At 40.8% G+C, this 24,250-nt stretch overlaps 1 protein-coding gene across 3 annotated transcripts in view; it reads right to left on the bottom strand.

Moving 5' to 3' along the window:
- AFF3 (ALF transcription elongation factor 3) overlaps positions 1 to 24,250 on the bottom strand; it is a 564,644-nt gene that overhangs the window by 49,553 nt on the left and 490,841 nt on the right. For all 3 annotated transcript variants that reach the window (XM_081831996.1, XM_081831995.1, XM_081831997.1), the window contains one exon: positions 3,470 to 3,656. In XM_081831996.1, coding sequence (XP_081688122.1) covers positions 3,470 to 3,656 — 187 coding nt within the window. The remainder of the gene's footprint in view (positions 1 to 3,469; positions 3,657 to 24,250) is intronic.

Here is a 24,250-nt window from a genome sequence, read left to right as displayed (position 1 = left end):
TCTGTTTGCTTGCTGGCTGCTTTGTATTTTCAGCCATGACTCTCCTCCCTGATTAATCTTCCCTTCCCTCTGATTCATGCACAAGCTCTCCATCGTGGACTTGAGTCCCTGCTTCATCCACATCCTTCACAGCACCCAATGCCATGTACCCCACAGATGCCTAATTAAGGAGAAGCCTTTTCTTTTCTTTTTTTTTTTTTTTAAAGATTTTATTTATTTATTTGAGAGAGAGAGCACATGAGAGGGGGGAGGGTCAGAGGGAGAAGCAGACTCCCCGTTGAGCAGGGAGCCTGATGCGGGACTCGATCCAGGGACTCCAGGATCATGACCTGAGCCGAAGGCAGTCGCTTAACCAACTGAGCCACCCAGGCGCCCAAGGAGAAGCCTTTTCAATCAATGAGTGACTTGCATCACATTTCTGCTCATTTTCAAGAATGGTCTAGGGCCCCATTTTCCAAAATGAGTGTTTGGCTCATATATTCCATGAAGAAAGTTTCCATGGTCAGGTAAGTTTGGGAAATGCTGCATTGGAAAACAGTTTACATGAGCAATAGTAAGGGCTGGGTGATGCCTTAAGGAGATGGATTAACCTGACTTTATCCTGACACTCCTCAAGATCATGAGACCAGGCTCTCTCTGTCCCACACAGCATCTAATACTTGAGGAATGCTGCTCTAGGGAGCTCCGTGTGCTTGTGTATGTGTGCTAGCTGAGGGGGAAGGTTCTCCCCCCTGAATGCTCTGGCAGGAAAGGATGCACCACGCCAGGAAAGAAGACAAAACTCCAGTGAAGAAAACAAAACTCCAGTGAAGAAAACTACGCTGAGAACAAGTAAGCAAATATCAGGCTGTAGAGAGGGGATCTGTATTGATGGAAAGAGTTTACAGTGGCTCTTCCATGCTAGCTGCAGATAGGACATTACCTATGGCGATTCATGTAAAATGCAGTGGGTTTCACAGCCATGAAGAACAGTTCAGATGAAACTCAGCTGGGCCCAGTGGGTTTCCAGTGCTGGCACGCCGAAGGGGAGCATGCAGGTGCCTTGGAACATCATGAGCACCTCCTTCTACTCCCGCAGCAGGATGGTACCAGGAGGGGAGTGAGGGCCAGGAGCATTTTGCTGCAAAGCAGCAGCATGAGCTGTCTGGGCAGTGGAACGGGAGGTGTGTGTATATACAGAGTCCGACTGTCTCGTGGGGGTCAGGAAAGCGAGTCTCACCACTGTCCTTAAGGTGACCTGGGCTGGCTCAGTCCCGGTAGAAGAGAGGCGCTGGGGAGGGTCAGCCATATAATGCTGCTTCCTGTCTTCGTGATTTTCGTTCCGCAAACTCATTTTACTTCTCAAGGGTGAATGTATTAATGTTGGGAAAATGTTAAAAGTAACCTGATCCATTCCATTCCAGTGGAAGGAAGTACCATGCAGCATGGCTAATACATCGCTTGTCACTTCTGCATTCCCTCCGCATAGAGAAGCAAGAATCGAAAACTCTGTGGCTTCAGGCAACTTAAACTTTTCAAGCCACTTTACTAGACTTGCATTCCCTCTCCTTGGCCTCTGAGAGCGGCTGGAAGCTCGCTCGACAAGAGCTTCCTTTCATCCACCAAGGAGTTCCAGTCTTTGTAGTTATCCCAATGACATTTAGAAAGAATGTGCTTCAAGCACTTTTTAACTGTACTTCTCTGGGACTAGGTTTAGCCAGTAGCTCCAGGATTTACATTTCAGCATGAAAATAAGACTCAACATTCATGAATTTAACCTTCAAAGTCACAAAGAGACTGGAGGAGGGGAAGGGTTATTCACGGACACCTAATACTTTCTATGCATCTCCACTGGCTCTTGCGATGTCTCTGGTACCCAGTTCTTATAATTAAATATTCTGGAGTTTCTCAACAAATTACAGCATACAGCTGGCTTCGATGAATTCTGTTTAACACCTATATATATATTTTTTTGTTCCAAATTCTTCCTATTAGAATGTCAGTTCTCTGAAGATGGGGACCTTTTCTGTCAGATAACTGCTGTCTTCCAAGGCCAAGCAGCAAGTCCGTGGCAGATGCTCGGTAAATATTTGTTGAATGAACACTAAATGAGTGAATGAATGAAATTATGAAGAAGGAATAATAATTTAGTTTCTTGGAAAGTCAGGGTTGTATCAACTTACAGGTTAATGTTGCTAAGCGCCTTCCCCTTATATTGGTAGACAGAGATAGAAACAGAGAGAGGGGTTGGGGGGAGGAGGTGAGCATCATGGAAAGGAGAAGAGAGATGGAGAGATGGCTGGTTTTGGGATGAATGGAGAGCTCCCAGTACAGAGCAGAAAGGTGCTGAAGAAGGAATGAACACTGTGGAGGAAATTCTCAGTGCTTTCTGCAAAAGGCCTCAGCCTCCCGGGAGGAGACCGGAAGGGGAAAAACCTGAGGGAATTTAAGAGCCGGTCTACGAACTGCAGATAAAAACACAATTGCTTTCAGGTGTGATGATGTCCTGAGGCACAAGTATCAAGCTGGAAACGTGACTGTGTAGGCCCTTACTGGTGCTCTGCTCCCCTCTCACCGCCACGGTTTGCAAAAGCGGCTTCGGTTTTATTTCAGAACCTATTTAGAAATTTTGGCCCCAAAGTGGTACAGTGGGCCATAGGCCAAAAATGTCATCCATGGTAATGTCAAATGTTTATATACCCAAGAAGAAACCGTATTTTATGCCCTCTTTAACAATCAAAGTCTACCCTTACAGATCCAGGGACTTGAGAAGTTTGCTTTCAACCCTCTCCCAAGAATCTCCATGCACTGAATTACTATTTAATTTCCCCCTTTCCCCTTTAAAGTAGAAATAGCAATGGTTTTTATTGGTACCTTATAATGCTTTTTATATGGGGTGCCTAAATCTTCCACATAGATACTCATCATAGCTATAAAAGGTTTCATTATTATTTGTAGGTTGATGCTAATTTTTCTTTTTCTATTTTCACAAAGAAAACACAGTTAAAAAGATTTTATTAATATTTATAGCCCTTGTTCTTCTAATCCGTGACAAACTGCAAAAAGGTAGGATTCTAACCATGTGTAATCCATAAAACTCCTTTCTCCCTGATTTATGGGTGGCCGCACTTCCCAGGCGCTGAACTGCCCTGTCTAGTTATTGCCTCCGGTTAACCCTTAGGGAGACCCGACCCAGAGGTTCTTTCCAGGCAGTGATGTGTACAGCATACTTGGAAATTTCTGGAAGTTAACACAGAGATTTCTGTACTTCAAAGGGAGCTCTGTTAGGAGAAGCGCGAGGAGGGGGCAGAGTGGGGAAAATGATGAGCCCAAACAAACCCTGGCAGGCTGCCAGGCGGTGGTGGCCTCCAGGCCAGTCCTGCTGTCCGAGCGCAGGGGGGAGGGGACAGGTGTGAGAGCCGGCCGACTGCAGGGATTTACTGTGCCCACGCTTGAGTGAGAAGCGCGGCTGGGAGGGAGGGGCTCTTACCTCGGGGCTGGAGTAGTGGGGAGGCTTGCTGCCCTCACTCTCGCTCGAGCTGCTCTCGGTCTCGGAGTCGGAGCCAGAGCTGCTTTCCGAGTCACTGGACGAGCTGCTGCCGCTTCCGCTGCTGCTGCTGCCGCTGCCCTTGCTGGAAGGCACGGAGGCTCTGCAGTTGGCCTGCTGGACCACGGCGCTGCCCGTCCACCAGGCCCCCGGGAACAAGAGGGAAGGAAAGCCAAGTGAGCAAACACAAAACACCCCCGAGCAAGCTGTCATTCGACCCGGAGTAGACAAGGAGCACCCCCCCGGGGGCTGCCCGGCTCTCAACCATCACCTGGAACCTGAAGAGCAATCATCGGGTCAAAGGCATCCTGATGGTTAAAAAAAAAAAACAACAAAAAGCCATTATGTACGTAAATAAAATTGGGAATGAAAGTTGGTGCCCCTTGGTAGTCGGGCACTCATGACTTGGTGGGCATTTTAGAAGGGAGGGTGGTGTCATTTCAGAATGACTGTTTCTGGGAACGACTTTGCAAATGCACCCCCTAATCCGATCAGCACCAGAAGGCAAGGAAATAAATCCAAAATGCTTGAAATATTTTGTGAAGACTGAAAATGTCTGTTTGCTTTATTTTAGGAAGTGGGCTGTGAGGAAGGGCACAGCATTCTGCTCCGTGCTTTCATGGCCTGCTGGAAGGTTCTGGAGCCTGTGGGATCATCAAAGTTACAGTCCTGCTTCCTACCTCTTCCTGCCCATGGAGTTGAGTGGCTGGAGTGTTTGCAGGAGCTGGCTTGCTGTATAAACAGTAATTTTCCCTTGAGCTCTTTAGTAAAGAACTGAAGATCCATCCTTTCCACATTTTTATATATTCTAGACTTTAAAATTTAACCCCCGTGCAGCGGCTTATAGTAACAGCATTTCAAATGTTCAAATGTTTCACATGGTCAGATGCCTGATGTTCATATCCATGCTGAAATTTGCCAGAAGTCATTATATACTCAGAGACAACAGGAAAAATTGACTTTCTAATGGTAATTAATTAACCACAAAAATTCAGATGGAATCCACCAACCCAAAGAGTGTTCGAGCCAAAAAGAAAGTTTCGGTACTCACATAATACTCAACATCTTCAGTCTTTTATTAACTGCATTGCAACACGCATGAATCTATTCTTTTGAGGTCAAATTCTGAACCCAGAAAACGCAGTGATCATTTTTTAATGTTGAGTCAGCAAATATCTGCTTGCCACTTGGAACTGTGACTACTGCTTCATCAGGACTGGACATGAGTGAAGGCCAGGGGTGAGGGGAGTCTGTCAGGGTTTATGACCTTAAGTGCAAAGCAGCCTGGACAAGGTGAACAACCCTTTCACCTACCCCTTAAATCTCTGACAAGTGTTTTGCCTAAGGACAGATTCTCATAAATCCTCAGTGTGGGGATAGGTAGGGCGGTTAATATTCATTGGAGCCTTGCTTCTCCTAGAAGAATCACAAGACAAGAAACTATCTTGCAGGATATATATCTGAAATTGGAAGCATCATTTTGAACTACAGGGTTACAGAAAAATGGAGCTGGAGCATAGCCTTCCCTGGTGGTTCTCCTCTCTTCCACTAATGTCATGGTCCATACCTACTGTCTGACGAAATTCTTCAACGTCAGACAACATCAGCACATTTATGCCTTGCCTGAGCTGTAGTGATTTCTTTACCAGACTACCGTTTGTGTCTGGTGTTGAGTGAGGAATCCTGGATCTTTAGAGGTGGGGAAGGGAAAGTTAACCATCTAAGGGCTGTAATATTTCTTTCTTCCTTTATGAACTAAAATCCGTTTCTCCTGTTGGCTGAGTAGAGATGGCTACTATCAATGGAGTCATAAAAAAAAAAAAAAAAAGACTATTAGATTCTGACCAAACATCTGAGATCCATAAGAGTTTGGCAGTTTTCAGTTTTGGGGAAAACACTGGGGGTAAAGACTCCAAACAACCAGGGGCGCCTGGGTGGCTCAGTTGTTAAGCATCTGCCTTCGGCTCAGGTCATGATCCCAGGGTCCTGGGATCGAGTCCCACATTGGGCTCCCTGCTCGGCAGGAAGCCTGCTTCTCCCTGTCCCACTCCCGCTGCTTGTGTTCCTGCTCTCGCTATCTCTCTCTCTGTCAAATAAATAAATAAAATCTTTAAAAAAAAAAAAAAAGACTCCAAACAACCAAGCAATACCCACCCCCCAAATAATCCCCAAACCCTAAACCCCCAAAAAGCAAAGCAATGCATGGTGGAGGAAACAGATATGTCTCCCTGCCATATTCTGGAATGACATTTGCTGAAGACGGGAAAATGATGATAAAGAGTATTTTGATGGATTTTATATGATGGTCAAAGGCTTTGATCACTGAGCAGTACATTCTACTTGCTTTAATTCAAACAACAAAGGACATGTGATGCTGGTGCCGTGTGTACCTGGGCATTATGTGTGCAGCAGAAACAGCAATGTGTGTGCAGTTCCCTGGGGCTTGCACCACAAAGTGATTGACTGTCTTTTGAAAAGCGGCACTTTAATTTCTGAGAAAATGTCCATTAAACAGTTACCATGCTGCCTTCCTTTTATGACTGCTGTCTTCTAGTAATGAGACATACTAGCCCAAGGAGAGAGAATCTTTGATCTGAATTAGATTGGCAGAAAAGCCTTATACTTTTACGTTTTCCTTCCTTAAATTAGGAAATTCACTTAAAATGACAATTTTACTGGCATGACTATTATTTGTTTTTAAAACAGTTGAGAGAGCCAAGAATTCTAGGTTTTTCTTCGTGTTTTGGTTGTAAGGGCCGCGAGGCTTACCACGCTTCTGGGGGCAGGGTTGAATATATTTGTGTTTCAATGGTCTGCGTAGAGAATATGTCACTAGAAACAATCCGTGTCAAGGATGGGGGCCTGGTAAGACTGTCGTGGCTCCAGTCGTGGGATCGAGATAACTATCATCCAACCTCCACGAAGGCTACCCTGGTAACTTGTCTCAAGGCCGGTCTTTGGGGGACAACAAGTCATTCTGGCCTCAGCATAGCAGATGTTGTTGCCATGAGTGTGGGCAGCTGCTTTGCCTCTGTGAGCCTCTGCAGCAGGGAGGGGAGGGTGGCAGGAGAGGCGAGGAAGCTGGGGATGGTCATCACTACAGACTAGTACTAACAGAAGGATGAGATCGGTTAAACCAGGAGGGCTCCGAGGAGTCATGGAAATCAAGAAGATGGAAAAAGACATATCAGAAAGACCCTCTGGAAAGAAGACTTTATTTTTTTTTTTATTTTTTATTTTTTTTTTTAAAGATTTTATTTATTTATTTGAGACAGAGAGAATGAGAGACAGAGAGCATGAGAGGGAGGAGGGTCAGAGGGAGAAGCAGACTCCCCGCCGAGCAGGGAGCCCGATGCGGGACTCGATCCAGGGACTCCAGGACCATGACCTGAGCCGAAGGCAGTTGCTTAACCAACTGAGCCACCCAGGCGCCCCTGGAAAGAAGACTTTAGACTCAATATATTTCCAGTTGCAGACTGAGCACGTTAGTGTGCCAACTTGTTGTCATGTTTCCATGCTGAAGATACTAAAAAAATACTCAGTTAAAAATTAACTTTTTCCTAAAACGGTAACACAGATTAGTTGAGATGATGACACAGTCTTAGACAACTTTTGGGAGAGTTTTTGAACCCCATGCCATTTTAGGAACACGGTGGCATGGAATTTGCAGACGTGACAACATTATTGAGATAATGGAATGAAAGTCTTTCTGTCATCAAACTTAGCATTGTGCCTGGGACATAACGGGCATTTACATGTGATTGCTGAATGAAAAAATCAATAGAGAAAATCTATCATTGGGTTAATGAGTTTTTTAAAACAAAGGATTTAACCTTTTAGAAGGGTTATAATCTCTCTTCTCCAATAAAGAATTTAAGGGGACTTCAGCACCTCTTGTGATCTTCCAATTTTAACACTTCTTCCTTTCAGAGAGTATTTCTTTAAATGTGCTGTAAATTTCATCTGCTATAATTAAGCACAGTTCTCTCTTGGATGGTTTATTTACTTTTCTGTATTTTGACTTCATGCAATGTCTTGCTGGTTTTGTGAGCGGTCAATACCAAATACACCTTTGGGAGAGTCTTGGGTTTATTCTAAACGATCTGCTTGCTGTGTCCCCTCCTTTGGCTTCAGTGACACATTCCTTTCAGAATCTGGCCTGGGCGAAGTCTGAATACAGATAGTAAAAGAAAAGATCTGGAACCTAAATGACAAATCCTGGATCTCACAGTCAAGCATGCGCATGCCTGCCAAGTGTATTGTGAGGCCTGGATAAATACCCAAACTTTTCCACAAGCTTTCAGCTCACAAGTAACTGGGAGGTAGGCTCTCTGCCTGGTTGGCACTGTGTGGACAGCGGTGATGCCCAAGCAGGGGCCTCACTTCCTGTGGCCACCCCACTCATACTGGCCAGATGGTGATATTTTAGAAGGCACGACAGCACCTTCTCACTCAACACTCGGTATTGATTTCCAAATCCTCGATTTCCAAGGTGTGATTAGTGCTCTGGCAACAGCAGTCCTTTTTTGATAGCATCTTTATTGATATTAATTGGTCTAAATTTCATATTATGCGAAGTGAAGATGGTAAAAGATGGCACAAGGAGGTTCTCTATTGCTGAAATTATCTTCCAAAGCACAAAACTGATAGGACTGTTGGTCCTGTATAAAAGGTTTTGTTTGCTCTGCTGTAGCACCAGGAATGCGTCTTCAGGGTCTGGCCTCAATCAGATCTCCAACTTCACCTCAGTGGGTCTATCCTTAAACCTCAGCCATAATAAATTTCTCATAATTTTGACCATCTCTAAAATGTTTTAGAATTATATATACGTGTGTATGTATATATGTGTATATATATTTATATATATTTAAACTCACTCTATTTAAACTAAAAAACCAAAGACCACCTATTTCTCCTACCCTCCCAATCCCCCACCTCTGGCAACCACAAGAATAGAACAGAATTATAATAAATAAAAATAGAATTATATTTTTATTTACCTTCAGTGTTTTTGAATTCATCTCTTTGTACAGATTTTCAATTGTTTTTCCAGATGCTACATTATAAATAACTTATCACAATCTACTGATATTGTCATTTTACCAGTTTGAGTGAAATATAGAAACCTATCTCCTTCCTTGTCTTAAATATTTCTTCTGTACACATTGGAGAACCACACCAAACAATGTTTCAAATGTTGTTTCAACTGCGAAATATAATTTAGAAACCCAGAGAAGAAAAATTTATTGTATTGACCCTACTTTTGTTCCCACTGTTCTTTCTTTCTTGATACCATTTATTTTATTGAAGTTCTTTCTTTTATCATTTCCTTTCTGTTTCAAGAGCTTTCCAGCCATTCTTTTTGGGTAGGTCTGCTGGCCACCAATGCTTGTCAATTTTAGAATGTCTTTTGTTCCTTGTTCCTAAAGGAAATTTTCAATGCATACAGAATTTTAAGTTGACAGTTTCTTTTTCTTTCAACACTTAAAAAAAAAAGAGTGATGTGCTACTTCCTTCTGGCCTCCATGGTTTCTAACTCCAGTGTCATTCAAATTGTTTTTATCATTTTACCCCTATAGGTAAGGTGTTTGTCACTCCTTTCAAGATTTCTTTTTTGACTTTTGTTTTCAGAAGCTTGACTATGATTGTGTCATGGTATGAATTTATTTGGGTTTATTCGGTTTGGGGTTTGCTCAGCTCCTTGCATCTGTAGGTTTAGGTCTTTTGCAAAACTTGGAAAAATTTGAGCCATTATTACTCTTTTTTCTCTCTGGGCCTCTAATGATACAAATGCTGTATCTTTTGTTATAGTTCCACAGGTTCTTGAGGCTCTGTCTTTTTTTTTTTTCTTTAGTCTGTGCTTCCCTCTTATTCATTTTGTTCACAGATTCTTTCCTCTGTTTTCTTCATTCTACTTTTGAGCTCATTCATTGAATTTTCACATTTCAGTTATTGTATTTTTCAGTTTTACAATTGACATTTGGTTCCTCTTTATATCTTCTATTTTTTTGCTGAGACTCTGTATTTTCATTTGTTTCAAGTGTGTTCTTAATTGCTTATTGAAGCATTTTATAATGGTAATAATAATAATTATAATATTAGATAATTCTAATATTTATGTCATCCACTATTGGCATCTGTTGATTGTCTTTTCTCATTCAAGTTGAGATTTTTCCAGGTTCTTGATATGAGGAATGATGCTCTTTTGTATTATAAGACTTTGGATTTCAGAGAAAGCACTTATTTTAGCAGGTACCCACTAACACAAAACCAGCAAGGGGGCAGAAGGGTATTTCTTTACAGTTGGGCAAGGGGAGAAGGAAGTCGAGACTTCTAACTTTGCCTTTCCTGATGCGGGTGAAAATGTGGCCATTTCCCCCTATCCCCCATGGTGTTTGGCTGGAACAGAGCAGTTATTGTCTAAAAGTTTTCTTCTTCCTAGGATACTCACTTCCTGGTTCTTTGACTAGAGAAAGCTGGCTTTCCTGGGCCTTTATTTTTATTTTAAAAAATATGTGCCTGTTGGCATTTCTAGGTTGCTGGCTTTTCCAGCATCCACTCTGAGCTATATGAGGAAAAGTGAAAACTCAGTGAACCAACCGCCATGTCTTTCTTGGGCCTTAATTCCCTAGCTGATCTGCCTTCTTTCTATCTTACAGTCTTATGTTTATTTTATATATAATATCTAAGGATTTTAGCTGTATTTAGCAGAAAGGATTGGGAAAAGTACATCAGTATTTTGTCCCAGAATGGGGGAATGACCTACTTGATATTTATCAAGTAGTAAGGAACTCTCTCTCTCAATACTTCCAACCTTTGCTCTGGTCGCAAAAGCTGATGAATGAAACAACCATGTAGGTATCTGCTATCATCCCTGCCCTCTTTATCACCCAGCCAAATCAGGCATTAATTAATTAATTTAAAAACCATTTATTGTGGAAATTATGCTCAGATTTTAAAAGTACACATACCAAAGCTAGAAAGATCATGTCACAAAGAATGCATATATCATTATGAGAAAAAGGATTCACACAAAATGAGGTGGTAAAAATGTTAAGGATAAAAAGGTGAGTACTTTAAAAGCTATGTTTAGAGTAAATGGCATGGGAGTAAGGGATGATATTGGTGTGACATTTGTTAAGAATCCACTTTGTGGAAAGGGTGGCCCAAGATGGCAGTGTAGGAAGACTCTGAACTCACCTCCTCCCATGGACACACTCAATCTCTACCTACTTATAGAGCAATTCTTCCAAAAGAACTGAGGGCTGATTGAGTTTTCTCACGGCAAACAGTAGGAGGACCAAATAGAGAAGAGTAGGAGAGACAGAGACACGGTAATGATGGAAACCCCATCCCCAACATGGTGACCTGCAGTTGGGAGGGTCATCACTGAGGGGCCCATGGGCAGATTCATCCACCTGGGGCAGCAAAAAAAGCAGTAGTTTAAAGGGCAAGTAGACTAAAGTGAAGGAAATCCATTTACTAACTGTAGAGCATCTGCCAATGGATAGAAACTGCTGGAACTCTCTCCAGGGTTGGGGGTGATGGCAAGTGCCATTTTTTATGTTCTTCTTCCATCTTAATAGTGTAGGTGGGAGCAGGATTGAGGCACTCTAGCCAGATTGCTAGTGCTGCCCATTGTGCCTCCGGCCTCTGGCTTACACTAGCTCTATGGTTCCCCCCAAGAAGGCCCCAGCATGGCATGCCCTGGGACCCCCAGGTTCATGCCTGTTCCAGATCCAGCCATCCTGCTTGGGTAGCCCCACGAAGCATGCCCTGGGACCCCACTAGCTTATGCTTGCTCCAGTTTGAGCTATCCCACCAGCCTTGGCATGGTATGTCCAGGGACCTCCTGGTTCATACCTGCTCTGTTCCAGCGATCCCACCAGGCCAGCCCTGGCATGGTGCACCCCAGGACACCCCTCCTCATGCCTGCTCCAGCTGTCTTGCCAGAGAATCCCTTGTACAGTATGCCCCAAGCCTCCTGGCCTGCACTGGCTCCCAGTATGGCATGTCCTGGACTCCTTGGTCCATGCTCACTCCAACTCTACCCATCCACCAGAACAGTTTTGATGCAGCATGCCCTGTGAGCCCCTGGCCTGCACCTGCTCCAGCTCCAGCTGGCCTGCCAAAGCCACTAGCCACATGCAGTCTACACAGGGGACGCTCCTACACAAGGCCACTTCTTCAAGACTGGGAGAAGTAGCTACTCTGCCTAACTGATAGAAACAGATAGAAGGTAAGACAAATGAGGAGACAGAAAAACATGTTCCAAAGGAAAGAACAAGATAAAACCACAGAAAAACCCATGTGAAACAGAAATAAGTAATTTACCAGAAAAAGAGTTTGAAGTAATGGTCATAAAGACACTCATCAAACTTGGGAGGAGAATGTAGAACAACACAGTGAGAACTTCAACAAGAGTTAGAAAATATAAGAAAGAACCAATCAGAACTGAAGAATGTAACAACTGAAGTGAAAAATACACTAGAGGGAATCAAGAGCAGATTAGATGATACAGAAGAATGAATCAGTGACCTGGAAGACAGAATAGCAGAAATCACCCCATCAGAACACACACACACACACACACACACACACAGGCTTAAGCGACCTTCGAGACAACATCAGGCACACTAACTTTCACATTATAGGGTTCTGAGAAGGAGAAGAGAGAGAGAGAAAGGAACAGAAAACTTATTTGAAGAAATAATGGCTGAAAACTTCCCTATCCTGGGGAGGGAAACAGACATCCAGGTCCAGGAAGCACAGAGAATCCCACACAAGATGAAACCAAAGAGATCCACACCAAGACATATTATAATTAACATAGCAAAAGTTAAAGATAAAGAGAGAATCTTAAAGGCAGCAAGAGAAAAACAGTCACATATAAGGGAAACTCCGTAAGTCTATTACTTGATTTTCAGCAGAAATTTTGCAGGCCAGAAGGGAGTGGCAGGATATATTTAAAGTGCTGAAAAAGGGAAAAAACTGACAACTGAAACCATGGCCTGTCAAGATTATCACTCAGAATTGAAGGAGAGAGAGAGTTCTCAGATAAGCAAAAACTAAAGGAGTTCATCACCACTAATTTCACCTTACAAGAAATGTTAAAGGGTCTTCTTTAAGTAGGAAAGAAAAGGCTGTAAGTAGAAAAAAGAAAATATATGAAAGAAAAAAACCCACTGGTTAAAAAATAAACTCACTGATAAAGGCAAATATATAGTAAAGGCAGTGGTCAGCTACTTAGAAAGCTAGTATGAAGGTTAAAAGACAAAAATAGTAAATCAACTATGACTACAATAAATAGTTAAGGGATACACAAAATAAAAAGCTGTAAAATATGATGTCAAAAACATAAAATGTGGTGGAGGGCAGTAAAAAGGTAGCAACTTTAGAATGCATTCAAACTTAAGCAATTACAGTTTAAAATACACTGCTATTTATATATGACAATATAGGTCAATATATATGAACTTCATGGAAACCACAAACCAAAAACCTACAATAGATACACAAAAAATAAAGAGAAAGGAGCCCAAACATAAAGCTAATGAAAGTTATCAAATCACAAGGGAAGAGGGCAAGAAAAGAAGAAAGGAATGAGAACTACCAAAAAGCCCCAGAAAATAGTGAACAAAATGGCAAAAAATACATATCTATCATTAATTACTTTAAATGTAAATGGACTAAATGCTCCAATCAGAAGACACAGAGGGGCTCAATGGGTAAAAACAAAAACCAAACAAACAAAAAAACAAGACCCATTTATAAGCTGCCTACAAGAGACTCACTTCAGGACTAAAGACATACAGAGACTGAAAGTGAAGGGATGGAGAAAGATATTCCATACAAATAAAAATGAAAAGAAAGCTGAAACAGCAATACTCATATCAGATTAAATAGACTTTAAAACAAAGACTGTAACAAAAGACAAAGAAGGGCATTACATAATGATAACCATGTCAATACGAGAAGAGGATACACATTCATAAATATTTATTTATTTGGGTGCATCCAACATAGGAGCATCTAAATATACAAAGGAAATATTAATGGAAATAAAGGAAGAAATTCACAGTAATACAATAATATTAGGCGACTTTAATACCCTAGTTACATGAATGCATAGATCACCCAGGCAGAAAATCAATGAGGAAACATTGGCCTTAAACAACACATTAGACCAGATGGATTCACATATGGACTATTTTATCTCCAAACTGCAGAATACACTTTCATCTCCAGTGTACATGGAACATTCTCCAGGATAGATCACATGCTAAGCCACAAAACAAGCCTCAATAAATTCTAGAAGACTGAAATCATATCAAGCATCTTTTGCAACCAGAATGGTATGAAACTAGAAATCAATTACAAGAAGAAAACTGGAAAGAATACAAACACTTAGAGACTAAACAATATGCTCCTAAACAACCAATGGATTAATGAAGAAATCAAAGAGAAAATTAAAAAAAAAAACCTTGAGACAAATGAAATGGAAACACAACTTCCCAAAATCTATGGGATACAGCAAAAGCAGTTCTCAGAAAAACAAAGGCCTACCTCAAGAAACAAGAAAAATCTCAAGTAAACAATCCAACCTTACACCTAAAGGAAGTAGAAAAAGAAAAACAAACAAAGCCCGAAGTTAGTAGAAGGAAGGAAATAATAAAGATTGGAGTGGGACTTAAAAAATTTGAAAAAAATCAATGAAACTAAAAGCTGGTTCTTTGAAAAGATAAGTAAAACCATAAACCTCTAGTCAGACTCATTAAGAAAAAAAAGAGAGAGAGGGCCCAAATAAATAAAATCAGAAATGAAAGAGGGGAAGTGACAACTGACACCACAGAAATACAAAAAATCATGAGACTACTATGAAAAAGTATAAGCCAACAAACTGAAAAACCTACAAGAAGTGGATAAATTTCTGGAAATACACAATCTTCCAAGATTGAATCATGAAGAATTGAAAATCTGAACAGACCAATTGCAAGTAATGAAATTGAATCAGTAATTTAAAAATTCCCAAAAAGCAGGGGCACCTGAGTGGCTCAGTTGGTTAAGCGTCTGAATTCAGCTCAGGTCATGATCTTAGGGGTCCTGGGATTGAGCCCCGCGTCAGGCCCCCCCCACTCAGTGGGAGTCTGCTTGTCCCTCTGCTCCTCCCCCCACTTGTGCTCTCTCTCTTTCTCTAAAAAATAAATACAATCTTAAAAAAAATTCCCAAAAACCAAAAGTCTAGGACCAGATGGCTTCACAGGTGAATTCTACCAAACATTTAAAAAGTTAGTGTCTCTCCTTCTCAAATTACTGAAAAAAACTGCAGAGGAAGGAACACTTCCAAACTCATTTTATGAACCCTGATATAAAACCAGACATAGACACCACAAAAAGAAAATTACAGCCAATATCCCTGATGAACATAGATACAAAAATTCTCAACAAAATATTAGCAAACAGAATTTAACAATACATTAAAAGAATCACACACCACAGTCAAGTGGGATTTATTTTAGGGATGCAGGGGCAGCTTAGCATCTGCAAATTAATCAACATGGTACACACAACATTAACAAAATGAAGGATAAAAATCCTACCATCACCTCAACATTGTAGAGAAAGCACTTGACAAAATTCAACATCCACTTATGATAAAAATTCTCAACAACGTGGGCATAGAAGGAACATACCTGAACATGATAAAGCCCATATACGACAGACCCACAGCTAACATCATACTCAATGATGAAAAGCTCAAAGCTTTTCCTCTAAGATCAGGAAGAAAACAAGGATGCCCACTCTTGCCACTTTTATTCAACGTAGTATTATTGGAAGTCCTAGCCACAACAATTAGGCAAGAAAAATAAGTAAAAAGCATCCAGATCAGAAAGAAAGAAAGAAAACTGTCACTATTTGCAGATTATATGATATCATTTATAGAAAACCCTAAAGATTCCACCAAAAAGCTATTAGACCTAGTAAATGAATTCAGTGAAGTTGCAGATTACAACATTACCATACAGAAATTGGTTGCATTTCTACATGCTAAAAACAAGCTATCAGAGAGAAAAATTAAGGAAACAATCCTATTTATAATGGCATCAAAAAGAATAAAATATCTAGGAATAAGTTTAACCAAGGAGGTGGGAGACTGGTACTCTGAGAACTATAAAACATTGATGAAAGAAACTGAAGATGAGACAAATAAATGGAAAGATACACAGTGCTCACAGACGGAAAAATTACTATTGTTAAAATAGCTATACCACCTGGAGCAATCCACAGATTCAATGCAATCCCCACCAAGATACCAATGGCATTTTTTACAGAACTAGAATAAAGAATCCTAAAATTTGTATGGAATCAGAAAAGACCCCGAATAGCCAAAGCAACCTTGAGAAAGAAGAACAAAGCTGGAAGCATCATTCTGATTTCAAACTATACTACAAAGATATAGTAATCAAAACAATATGGTATTGGCATGAAAACAGACTCATAGATTAATGGACTAGAATAGAGAGCTCAGAAATAAACCTGCACATATATGGCCAATTAATCTACAACAAAGGAGGCAAGAATATGCAATGGGGAAAAGACAGTCTCTTCAAATGGTGTTGGGAGAACTGGACAGTTACATGCAAAAGAGTGAAACTGACCACTTTCTTACTCCGTGTACAAAAACAAACTCAAAATGGATTAAAGACTTGAATGTAAGACCTGAAACCATGAAGCTTCTAGAAGAAAACATAGCAGTAAGCTTTTTGACATTGGTCTTAGCAATATATTTTTTGGACCAGTATCCTCAGGCAAGGGGAACAAAAGCTAAGATGAACAAATGAAACTACATCAAACTAAAAAGCTTTTGCACAGTGAAGGAAATCACCAACAAAATGAAGACAACCTACTGAATAGAAGATATTTGCAAATCATGAACATTTGATAAGTGGTTAATTTCCAAAATACATAATGTACATAATTTAGTATCAACCCCCCCCACAAAGTACCTGATTAAAAAATGCACAGAGGATTTGAATAGACACTTTTCCACGGATGGCAACAGGTGCCTGAAAAGATGTTCAACATCGCTACTCATCAGGGAAATGCAAATCAAAACCACAAGGAGATATCACCTCACACTGGTCAGGTTGCCTATGTGGAAAAAGAGAACTCTCCTACACTGCTGGTGGGAATGTAAATTGGTGCAGCCACTATGGAAAACAGTATGGAAATTCCTCAAAAAATTAAAAATAGAACTATCATATGATCCAGCAATACCACTTCTGGGTGTTTATTGAAGAAACCCCAAACACCAATTTGAAGAAATACATGCTCTATGTTCACTGCAGCAGTATTCACAACAGCCAAGATATGGAAGCAGCCTGTGTCTATCAATAGAGGAATGGATAAAAAAGATGTGACATATACACACACACACAGCCCCCCCAAACCCCCCACCCCCCCACCCACACACACAGAGGACTATTACTTAATCATAAAAAAGAACAAAATCTTGCCATCTGTGACAACACGGATGGACCCTAAGAGTCTAATGCTAAGTGAAACAAGTCAGACAGAGAAAGACAAATATCATATGATTTCACTTACATGTGGAATCTAAAAAACAAAACAAAAAAAATAATAAACAAAACTAAACAAAACAAAATAGAAACTGACTCAGATGCAGAAAACAAACTGTTGATTAACAGAAGAGGGAGGCAGTGGTTGGGGGGTGGGCAAAATAGGTGAAGAGGATTAAGAGGTACAAACTTACAGTTATAAAATAAATAGGTCACAGGGATGTAATGTACAGCATTGGGAATATAGTTAATAGTACTGTAATAACTTTGTATGGTGACAGGTGGTAACTAGACATCATGGAGATAATTTTATAATGTATATAACCTGAAACTAACAGGATATTGTATATCAGTTATACTTAAAAAAATAAAGCTATATTTGATAGAAAAAAAAAGGAACCCACTGTGTGTGTGTGTGTGTGTGTGTGTGTGAGTGTCTGAGGAAGAGGCAGCTGACAGACACTCAGTAGGGCACACAGCCTGCAACAGAGGAATCAGTTGCTCCCGGCTTCGTCAAGGAAAAATTTTAACTATCCGAAACAGTACAGAATCATAAAAAGTAGATGAAATCAGCTATGAAAACCGTAAAGCAAGTTATAATACCACTTTTTAACAGTGGAAAAACGGCACATTTTTCATCAACCTAGAAAATCAAAGAAAAGCTCTATAAATAAGTCATAATGGATTAGCCAGTATCCAAGTGGAGGGCAACGGCCATATACACAACATGAAACAGTGACTCGGGACAATTGGACAATACTTCCCTCACGACCCAAGACCCCTGGAGATTTTTTTGTTTTTGTTACTTGATACCATTGTTGCCTCCTTATAGGTATTATTCTTTCTTTTTATAGATGAGGACAATAAGATCCCTAATAAGAGACAGAGCTGAGATTCTATTTCCAGAAATTTGCCCTATGAAAATAATCAGGAGTGTTTAAAAACATTTATCTAAAGGATACATGCTCTTACATTATTTGCAATAGGAAAGGATTTGTCAACAACCAAATGCCTGACAACAGGGGATTGTTAAATAAATAATGATACGCCTTTATGAGGGAATACTTTTTATTATTATGCACTCATTATAAACATATTAGAATACTGACTTCATGAAAAACTCTCGCAGTATATTTGTGAGGAAATGGGCTTTCCGGTATACCAGTCATCTGAGGGCAGAGAAACTGATCAGAAACACCGAAGTGTTGACTCTGCTTTTTTTTCCTGGGAAAGGATGGGGTTTTGCTGACTCTGGGTTTTACTTCAGATTATCAGATGGTCCCAGTGTCTATAAACAGGCTCTTCAATGGGATTATTAAGCATACAGATTGCGTTAATCTTCTTGGCTAGTTATGTGAGGTCCAAGCATAAAGGGACTGAGGTGTGAGCATCCTGTTAGAAGCTCTAGGGGTACCTGGGATCTGTGCCAGTATACAGGACATCTATTCCAGCTCTGCGGGGCTCCTGTGCCTCAGCTGTGTTTCCGTATCCTTTGGCAAATAAAATGAGGACCTAATCTAACCTCACAGGGTAACGTATGCGGTCCTTCCCAGTCTATTAGCTACAAAGCAGCATGATCATAATTACATTAAAAAATATATATATGCAGAAAAAATATATATACAGAGAAAAAAAACCACTGGAAGGATATACACCCAAATGTTAACTGTGGATAATTTTGGATGCTGGAATCATGAGATTTAAATATTTTTTGAACTTTTCTCTATTTTCCAATTTTTAACCAACAGAACATATGCTAGCCTTTTCAAGTCTACTTGATGATTCTCTTAATACATCATTAAAATTAGCTTGTTAGTATTTTATTCAGAATTCTGGGAGGATCTATATTTACGGGTGAACCTGACATATATATATTCATCTATTTTATATTTTGGGGGCAATTTTTGGCAGGTTTTGCATCATGGGGAGTTTAGCTGGGAAGAATAAATTGGATGGTGTTCTAAAAAAGTTTCAACAGTATGAAAATTATCTGTTCCTTGAAAGTTTAGTACTTACCAGCAGTAAACCATCTAGTCACAGAGCTTTTTCAGAATGGTGATTCTTTGGTATCTTTTATAATTTATTTCTTGGTTACTATCTATTTCTTTTGTTGATTTTGTTATTTTTTTCCAAAAAATTCTATTTAATTTATATTTTCAAGCTTATTTATTTCACAAAATTTATAGAATATTCTCTCTTTTTAAAAAAGATTTTCTTTATTCATTTGAGACACAGAGATACAGAGAGAGAGAGAGAGCACGAAAAGGGGGAGAGGCAGAGGGAGAGGGAGAAGAAGGCTCCCCGCCGAGCCAGGAGCCCGATGTGGGGCCTGATCCCAGGACCCTGGGATCATGACCTGAGCCGAAGGCAGATGCTTAACCATCTGAGCCACCCAGGCACCCCTAGAATATTCTCTTAAAACAAAACCCATGGTATCTAGTATATCACTTCCCCTACATTTTGCTTTCTTGTCCCTTTTTCTTCATTGTATTTGTCAAAAATTTGTCTATTTTCTTTTCAAAGAAACAGCTCAATCTGTGTAATAATTCTAGTATTTTGTGGCTTTGCTTCCTTTTATATTTTTCAGGTTTATTTTATAATACTTTTACACATTTCTTGAGTTGAAGGCTTATTTCAGCTATTTTTTTTTTTTTAAAGATTTTATTTATTTATTTGACAGAGGGAGAGTTAGCGAGAGCAGGAACACAAGCAGGGGGAGTGGGAGAGGGAGAAGCAGGCTTCCCGTGGAGCAGGGAGCCCGATGTGGGGCTCAATCCCCGGACCCTGGGATCATGACCTGAGTCGAAGGCAGCCGCTTAACGGCTGAGCCACCCAGGCGTCCTATTTCAGCTATTTTGATTCTTTCCTAATAATGGAAGCATTTGAGGTTATCAATTTGCCGCTGAGTATGTATATCTATGGTTGCAGGTGATCCTCCTCATTATGCTGTGTTTTTATTTACACTCTAAATAGACAGTTGGTAGTAGTTTTAAGTTCTCCTTTGATCAAAAAGTTATTTAGAAGATGGAATTCCATACAAAATGACATTTAAGAAGGATAAACATTACATTTGGGTCCCCAAAATAAAAATGGTGGATATAGCTTAGTATATGTCAAAACTTTGAGTGGGATGGTGGCTTTAGCTTGAGGGGGGCGGAATCTTAGGGTTCAGGTAAGACAATCTGGTAAAGGAGAGAAGGGAGGGGCAGGCAGCACAGCTCATTTACTGTGAACCAGGATGGGATGGTGATAGGGAATGGCCTGGGGAAGGGATTAAGGCCATAAAGGAAATTGATACAGTACTACGTCTATCCCAAAGGTCTCTGAAACCTTCTGTTGGCCTTAGGGAAGGATAAAAGTCAACAGAACCTGCCACATTTGGCAAGAGAGAAATTCAGTGATACAGAAGGTCAGTAAACTTGGACATAAATTATGCCTCATATTTGACTGCTGATGCTATTGTAGCATATGGAATTCTTCTGTTACAAACCAAAGAATCCAGAGAGCCTCCTGATCATCCAATTGGGCTATTTACCTAGTCTTAGAGAAAATGAGGAACTAATGCCCAAATTCCAATTTTATGAAAAGCTTTGGGACACAAGTCTTGGTCATCAGTTTCAGACACCAAAGAGCACAGATGTCACCTCATGGGGCCTGTGTCATTTCCTGGATTTCCATCTTTTATGACATCAAATGTCATAGATGACAATAAGCCATTAATTCTTAACCAGCTGTCTGATGCTCTGCTTCCCTTAGATGGGTGCCCCGGCTTGGAGAATCTGCTTGAATAGCACCAAAACATTCTTGAGTTTATGATTCTTGAGTTTACATCATTACTACCTGACTAGTAACATTTGCTAAGGAATATAAATTCTTTTGTTCTGACGTTAGTCCTGCTTTTAGATTTATCGTATTTTCTTTTTAGAATGGGTGAAGAATGTCCTAGATACACCAAGACAAAAAAAAAAAAAAAAAAGCTATGGCTTGGAACTTTGGATATTTGGAACAAGGTTTTATTTCCAGTTGAATGAAGACCCACATGTAACCCAACCAAGCAAACAGATATTTCACACACAGACAAAAATACAGTGACGCACAAATATACATTGGTTCCTAAATGTTCCTGGGTTTGTTGATAGTTTTTGTCTGTTTCTAAAATAATATTTATTTATTTGTAAATAAAGGCCCATCAGAGAACAGCCAGCCACCTTCTCTGGACTGATGGCTTTGAATAGAATGGAGCCCTCTGGTCCCTCTTCAGATGCAAGTGTTCTTGGCGGGGTTGGAGTGTGTGTGTGTGTAAATATCACTGGGAAGTAGAGGAAAAATCTGCACATTTTGCTTGTGTAACAGACAAACATTGAAGCTGGGCATCCTGATGTGTGTGTCCTAGAGGAGGTTGGGCTAGTCCCCATGTGGGATGCTTCTTGGAAATCCCTGCATTGCTTTGGCCAGGCTACCTGTGCACAGCACCGCTAAGCAAGACCAGTTTGCAGGTGCATCTCCATCCTGTCCTTAGCACTGTTTGAGAGATGGTGCCAGGAAGCAGTTGCCTTCTGGGCGACACAGACTTGTTTCCTTTATAGTCAGGTGAGTGGTACCACTAGTGACACTGGGTTGAAAAGCCTCTCTTGACCCAGAGAACACCTACAAGCAGGGAATTCAACATCCTTCTCTGGACAATGGGGATGGGAACTGCAATGTGGCAGCCGCTCTGGAGGGCCTGCACCCAAAGGCCATTAGCACAACTACTCCCGTGGTAGGAAGAGCTGAAAGGTGGACTGGGTGAAGGCCATCTGGATGGAAGTATGGGGAGACAAGGTAGAAATGGAAGGGCACTGGCCTCTGAGAGGCTGGGCTAGCTGGCTGTTTTTCAGCCACCGGATGCATCTACAATGGAATGCTGAGAGATTCTTGGCGATCATAATTTCATGCTCCCCTGAGCTGCTTTCTCACGCTGTCCTCAGGGGTAAGGTTGTGCAGGGACTGCTTCTAGAGATGAAATCATGTGGTGGGGACATGCAGGACCGACTGCACCCTACTGAGGCCCATGCTTCATTATGACAGTCCCGGAAGAAAGAAATCTACCGTGAAGGGTACGTCTTGTACCTTCCAGCACTTGAGTATTTTAAAGCAATACAGCACATGAGAGATCCTGCCACTTGTGTACTTGCTCATGTGGTTCTTATATTTTCTTATATATATTTTCAGTTCGCTTTACACAGTGCAGCCCTAGCCTGCTGCCCTCAAGGGAACTCTATAATCCATGTGGCAATAAAAATTTACCCAAGCTCCCAGACTACTTAAGAAAACACACCAAAAACAGCTTCCCTGAGATATAATTTACATACCACACGAGTTCACTGGTTTAAGGTGTATAATTCAATGAGTTTTAGTATGTTCAGGGGGTTGTGCAACCATCACCACAATCTCATTTTAGAATATTCTCGTCCCCTTTAAAGAAATCCTGCACTCATTAGCCATCAATTGTCATTTCCCTCATCCCTACTTCCCCTTGTTCCAGCCCTAAGCAAGCACTGATCTGCTTTCTATTGCTACAGATTTGCCTATTCGGGACATTTCATATAAATGGAAGCATGCAATATGTGGTCTTTGGTGCCTGGCTTCTTCCACTTGGCATAACATTTTCAAGGATCATCCATGTTGTAGCATGTATTAGTACAATATGGTGGTTGGACACTATTCCATTGTATGGATATACCACATTTTGTTTATCCATTCATTGGTTGATGAATATTGGGTTGTTTCCACTTTTCAGTTATTACAAACAAAGTTATGAACATTTCTGTACAAGTTTTGTGTGGACACATGTTTTCATTTCATGTGGGTTTATACCTAGAAGTGGAATTGCTAGGTCCTATGGTAACTCTATGTTTAATCTTTTGAGGAACTGCCAGTTTGTTTTCCAAAGCAGTGGTAGGTACCATTTTGCATTTCCACCAGGAGTGTATGAGGGGTCCAATTTCACATGCTTGTCAACACTTGTTATTGTTCATCTTTTTTATTCTAGCCATAGTGGTATGTGTGAAGTGGGAGCTCACTGTGGCTTTGGTTTGCATTTCCCTGATTAATAATATTGAGCATCTTTTCATGTGCTTATTGGCCATGTGGGTATCTTCTTTTGAGAATGTCTACTCCAATCCTTTGCCTTTAAAAACACTTCATTACTGAGTTGTAATAGTTCTTCATATATTCTGGATAAAAAGTCCCTAATCAGATATGCAACTTGCAAATATTTTCTCCCTGTCTTGATGGTATTGCTGCAGCAAAGTAATTTTTTTCAGTCAGTCATTTATTCACCCATGCAACAAATATCTATTGAACACAAAAGCATTAGGCACTATTCTAAAGCAGCAAAATAATTTTTAATTAATTAATTCTATTTTTCTTTTGTCACTTCTCCTTCCTTGACTACTTTTAATCATAATAGATGCTTGAATTTATATGATTCTGTAAGAGTTTTCAAAGCATTTTCCTTTCAAGGCCCTCCTGTAAGCCTCACAGTAAACCTATAAAGTAGGAAAGTCAGGTATTACATCCACTTTATAGAACGTAAAACAGAGAGGCTAAATTGCCTCCTCAAGATTGCACAAGAGGGGCTGGGACCCAAGTCCTAGGCTCCTAATGCTAACCTGTGCTCTCTGAGGAGCCAGACTTTCCCAGCAAGGGGGGTAAATTATCAGACTTTTTGGCCTCAGCGTGGCACATTTAGATAATTTTGCCACATGAGGCAGGATGGTGTATAGGCTTTAGAATCATATAGGCCCGGTGGACATTTTACCTCCTCTGCTTGCTGGCTGTGTGACCTTGGGGAGGTTGCTTAACCTCTCTGAGGTTCAGGGGCCTCACTGGCATTAAGGGGGTGATAACAGTGCCAACCTCAGAGGGCTGCTAGGTGGACTAAATGAGAAAATGCATGTGATGTTCTTTTTTTTTTTTAAAGATTTTATTTATTTATTTGAGAGAGAGAGAATGAGAGACAGAGAGCATGAGAGGGAGGAGGGTCAGAGGGAGAAGCAGACTCCCTGCCGAGCAGGGAGCCCGATGCGGGACTCGATCCCGGGACTCCAGGATCATGACCTGAGCCGAAGGCAGTCGCTTAACCAACTGAGCCACCCAGGCG

Source organism: Leptonychotes weddellii, chromosome 10 (genome assembly GCF_054177405.1).
Source record: "Leptonychotes weddellii isolate Sample4059 chromosome 10, ASM5417740v2, whole genome shotgun sequence".
Classification (NCBI taxonomy): domain Eukaryota; kingdom Metazoa; phylum Chordata; class Mammalia; order Carnivora; family Phocidae; genus Leptonychotes; species Leptonychotes weddellii.
This window is presented reverse-complemented; position numbering and strand designations above follow the sequence as displayed.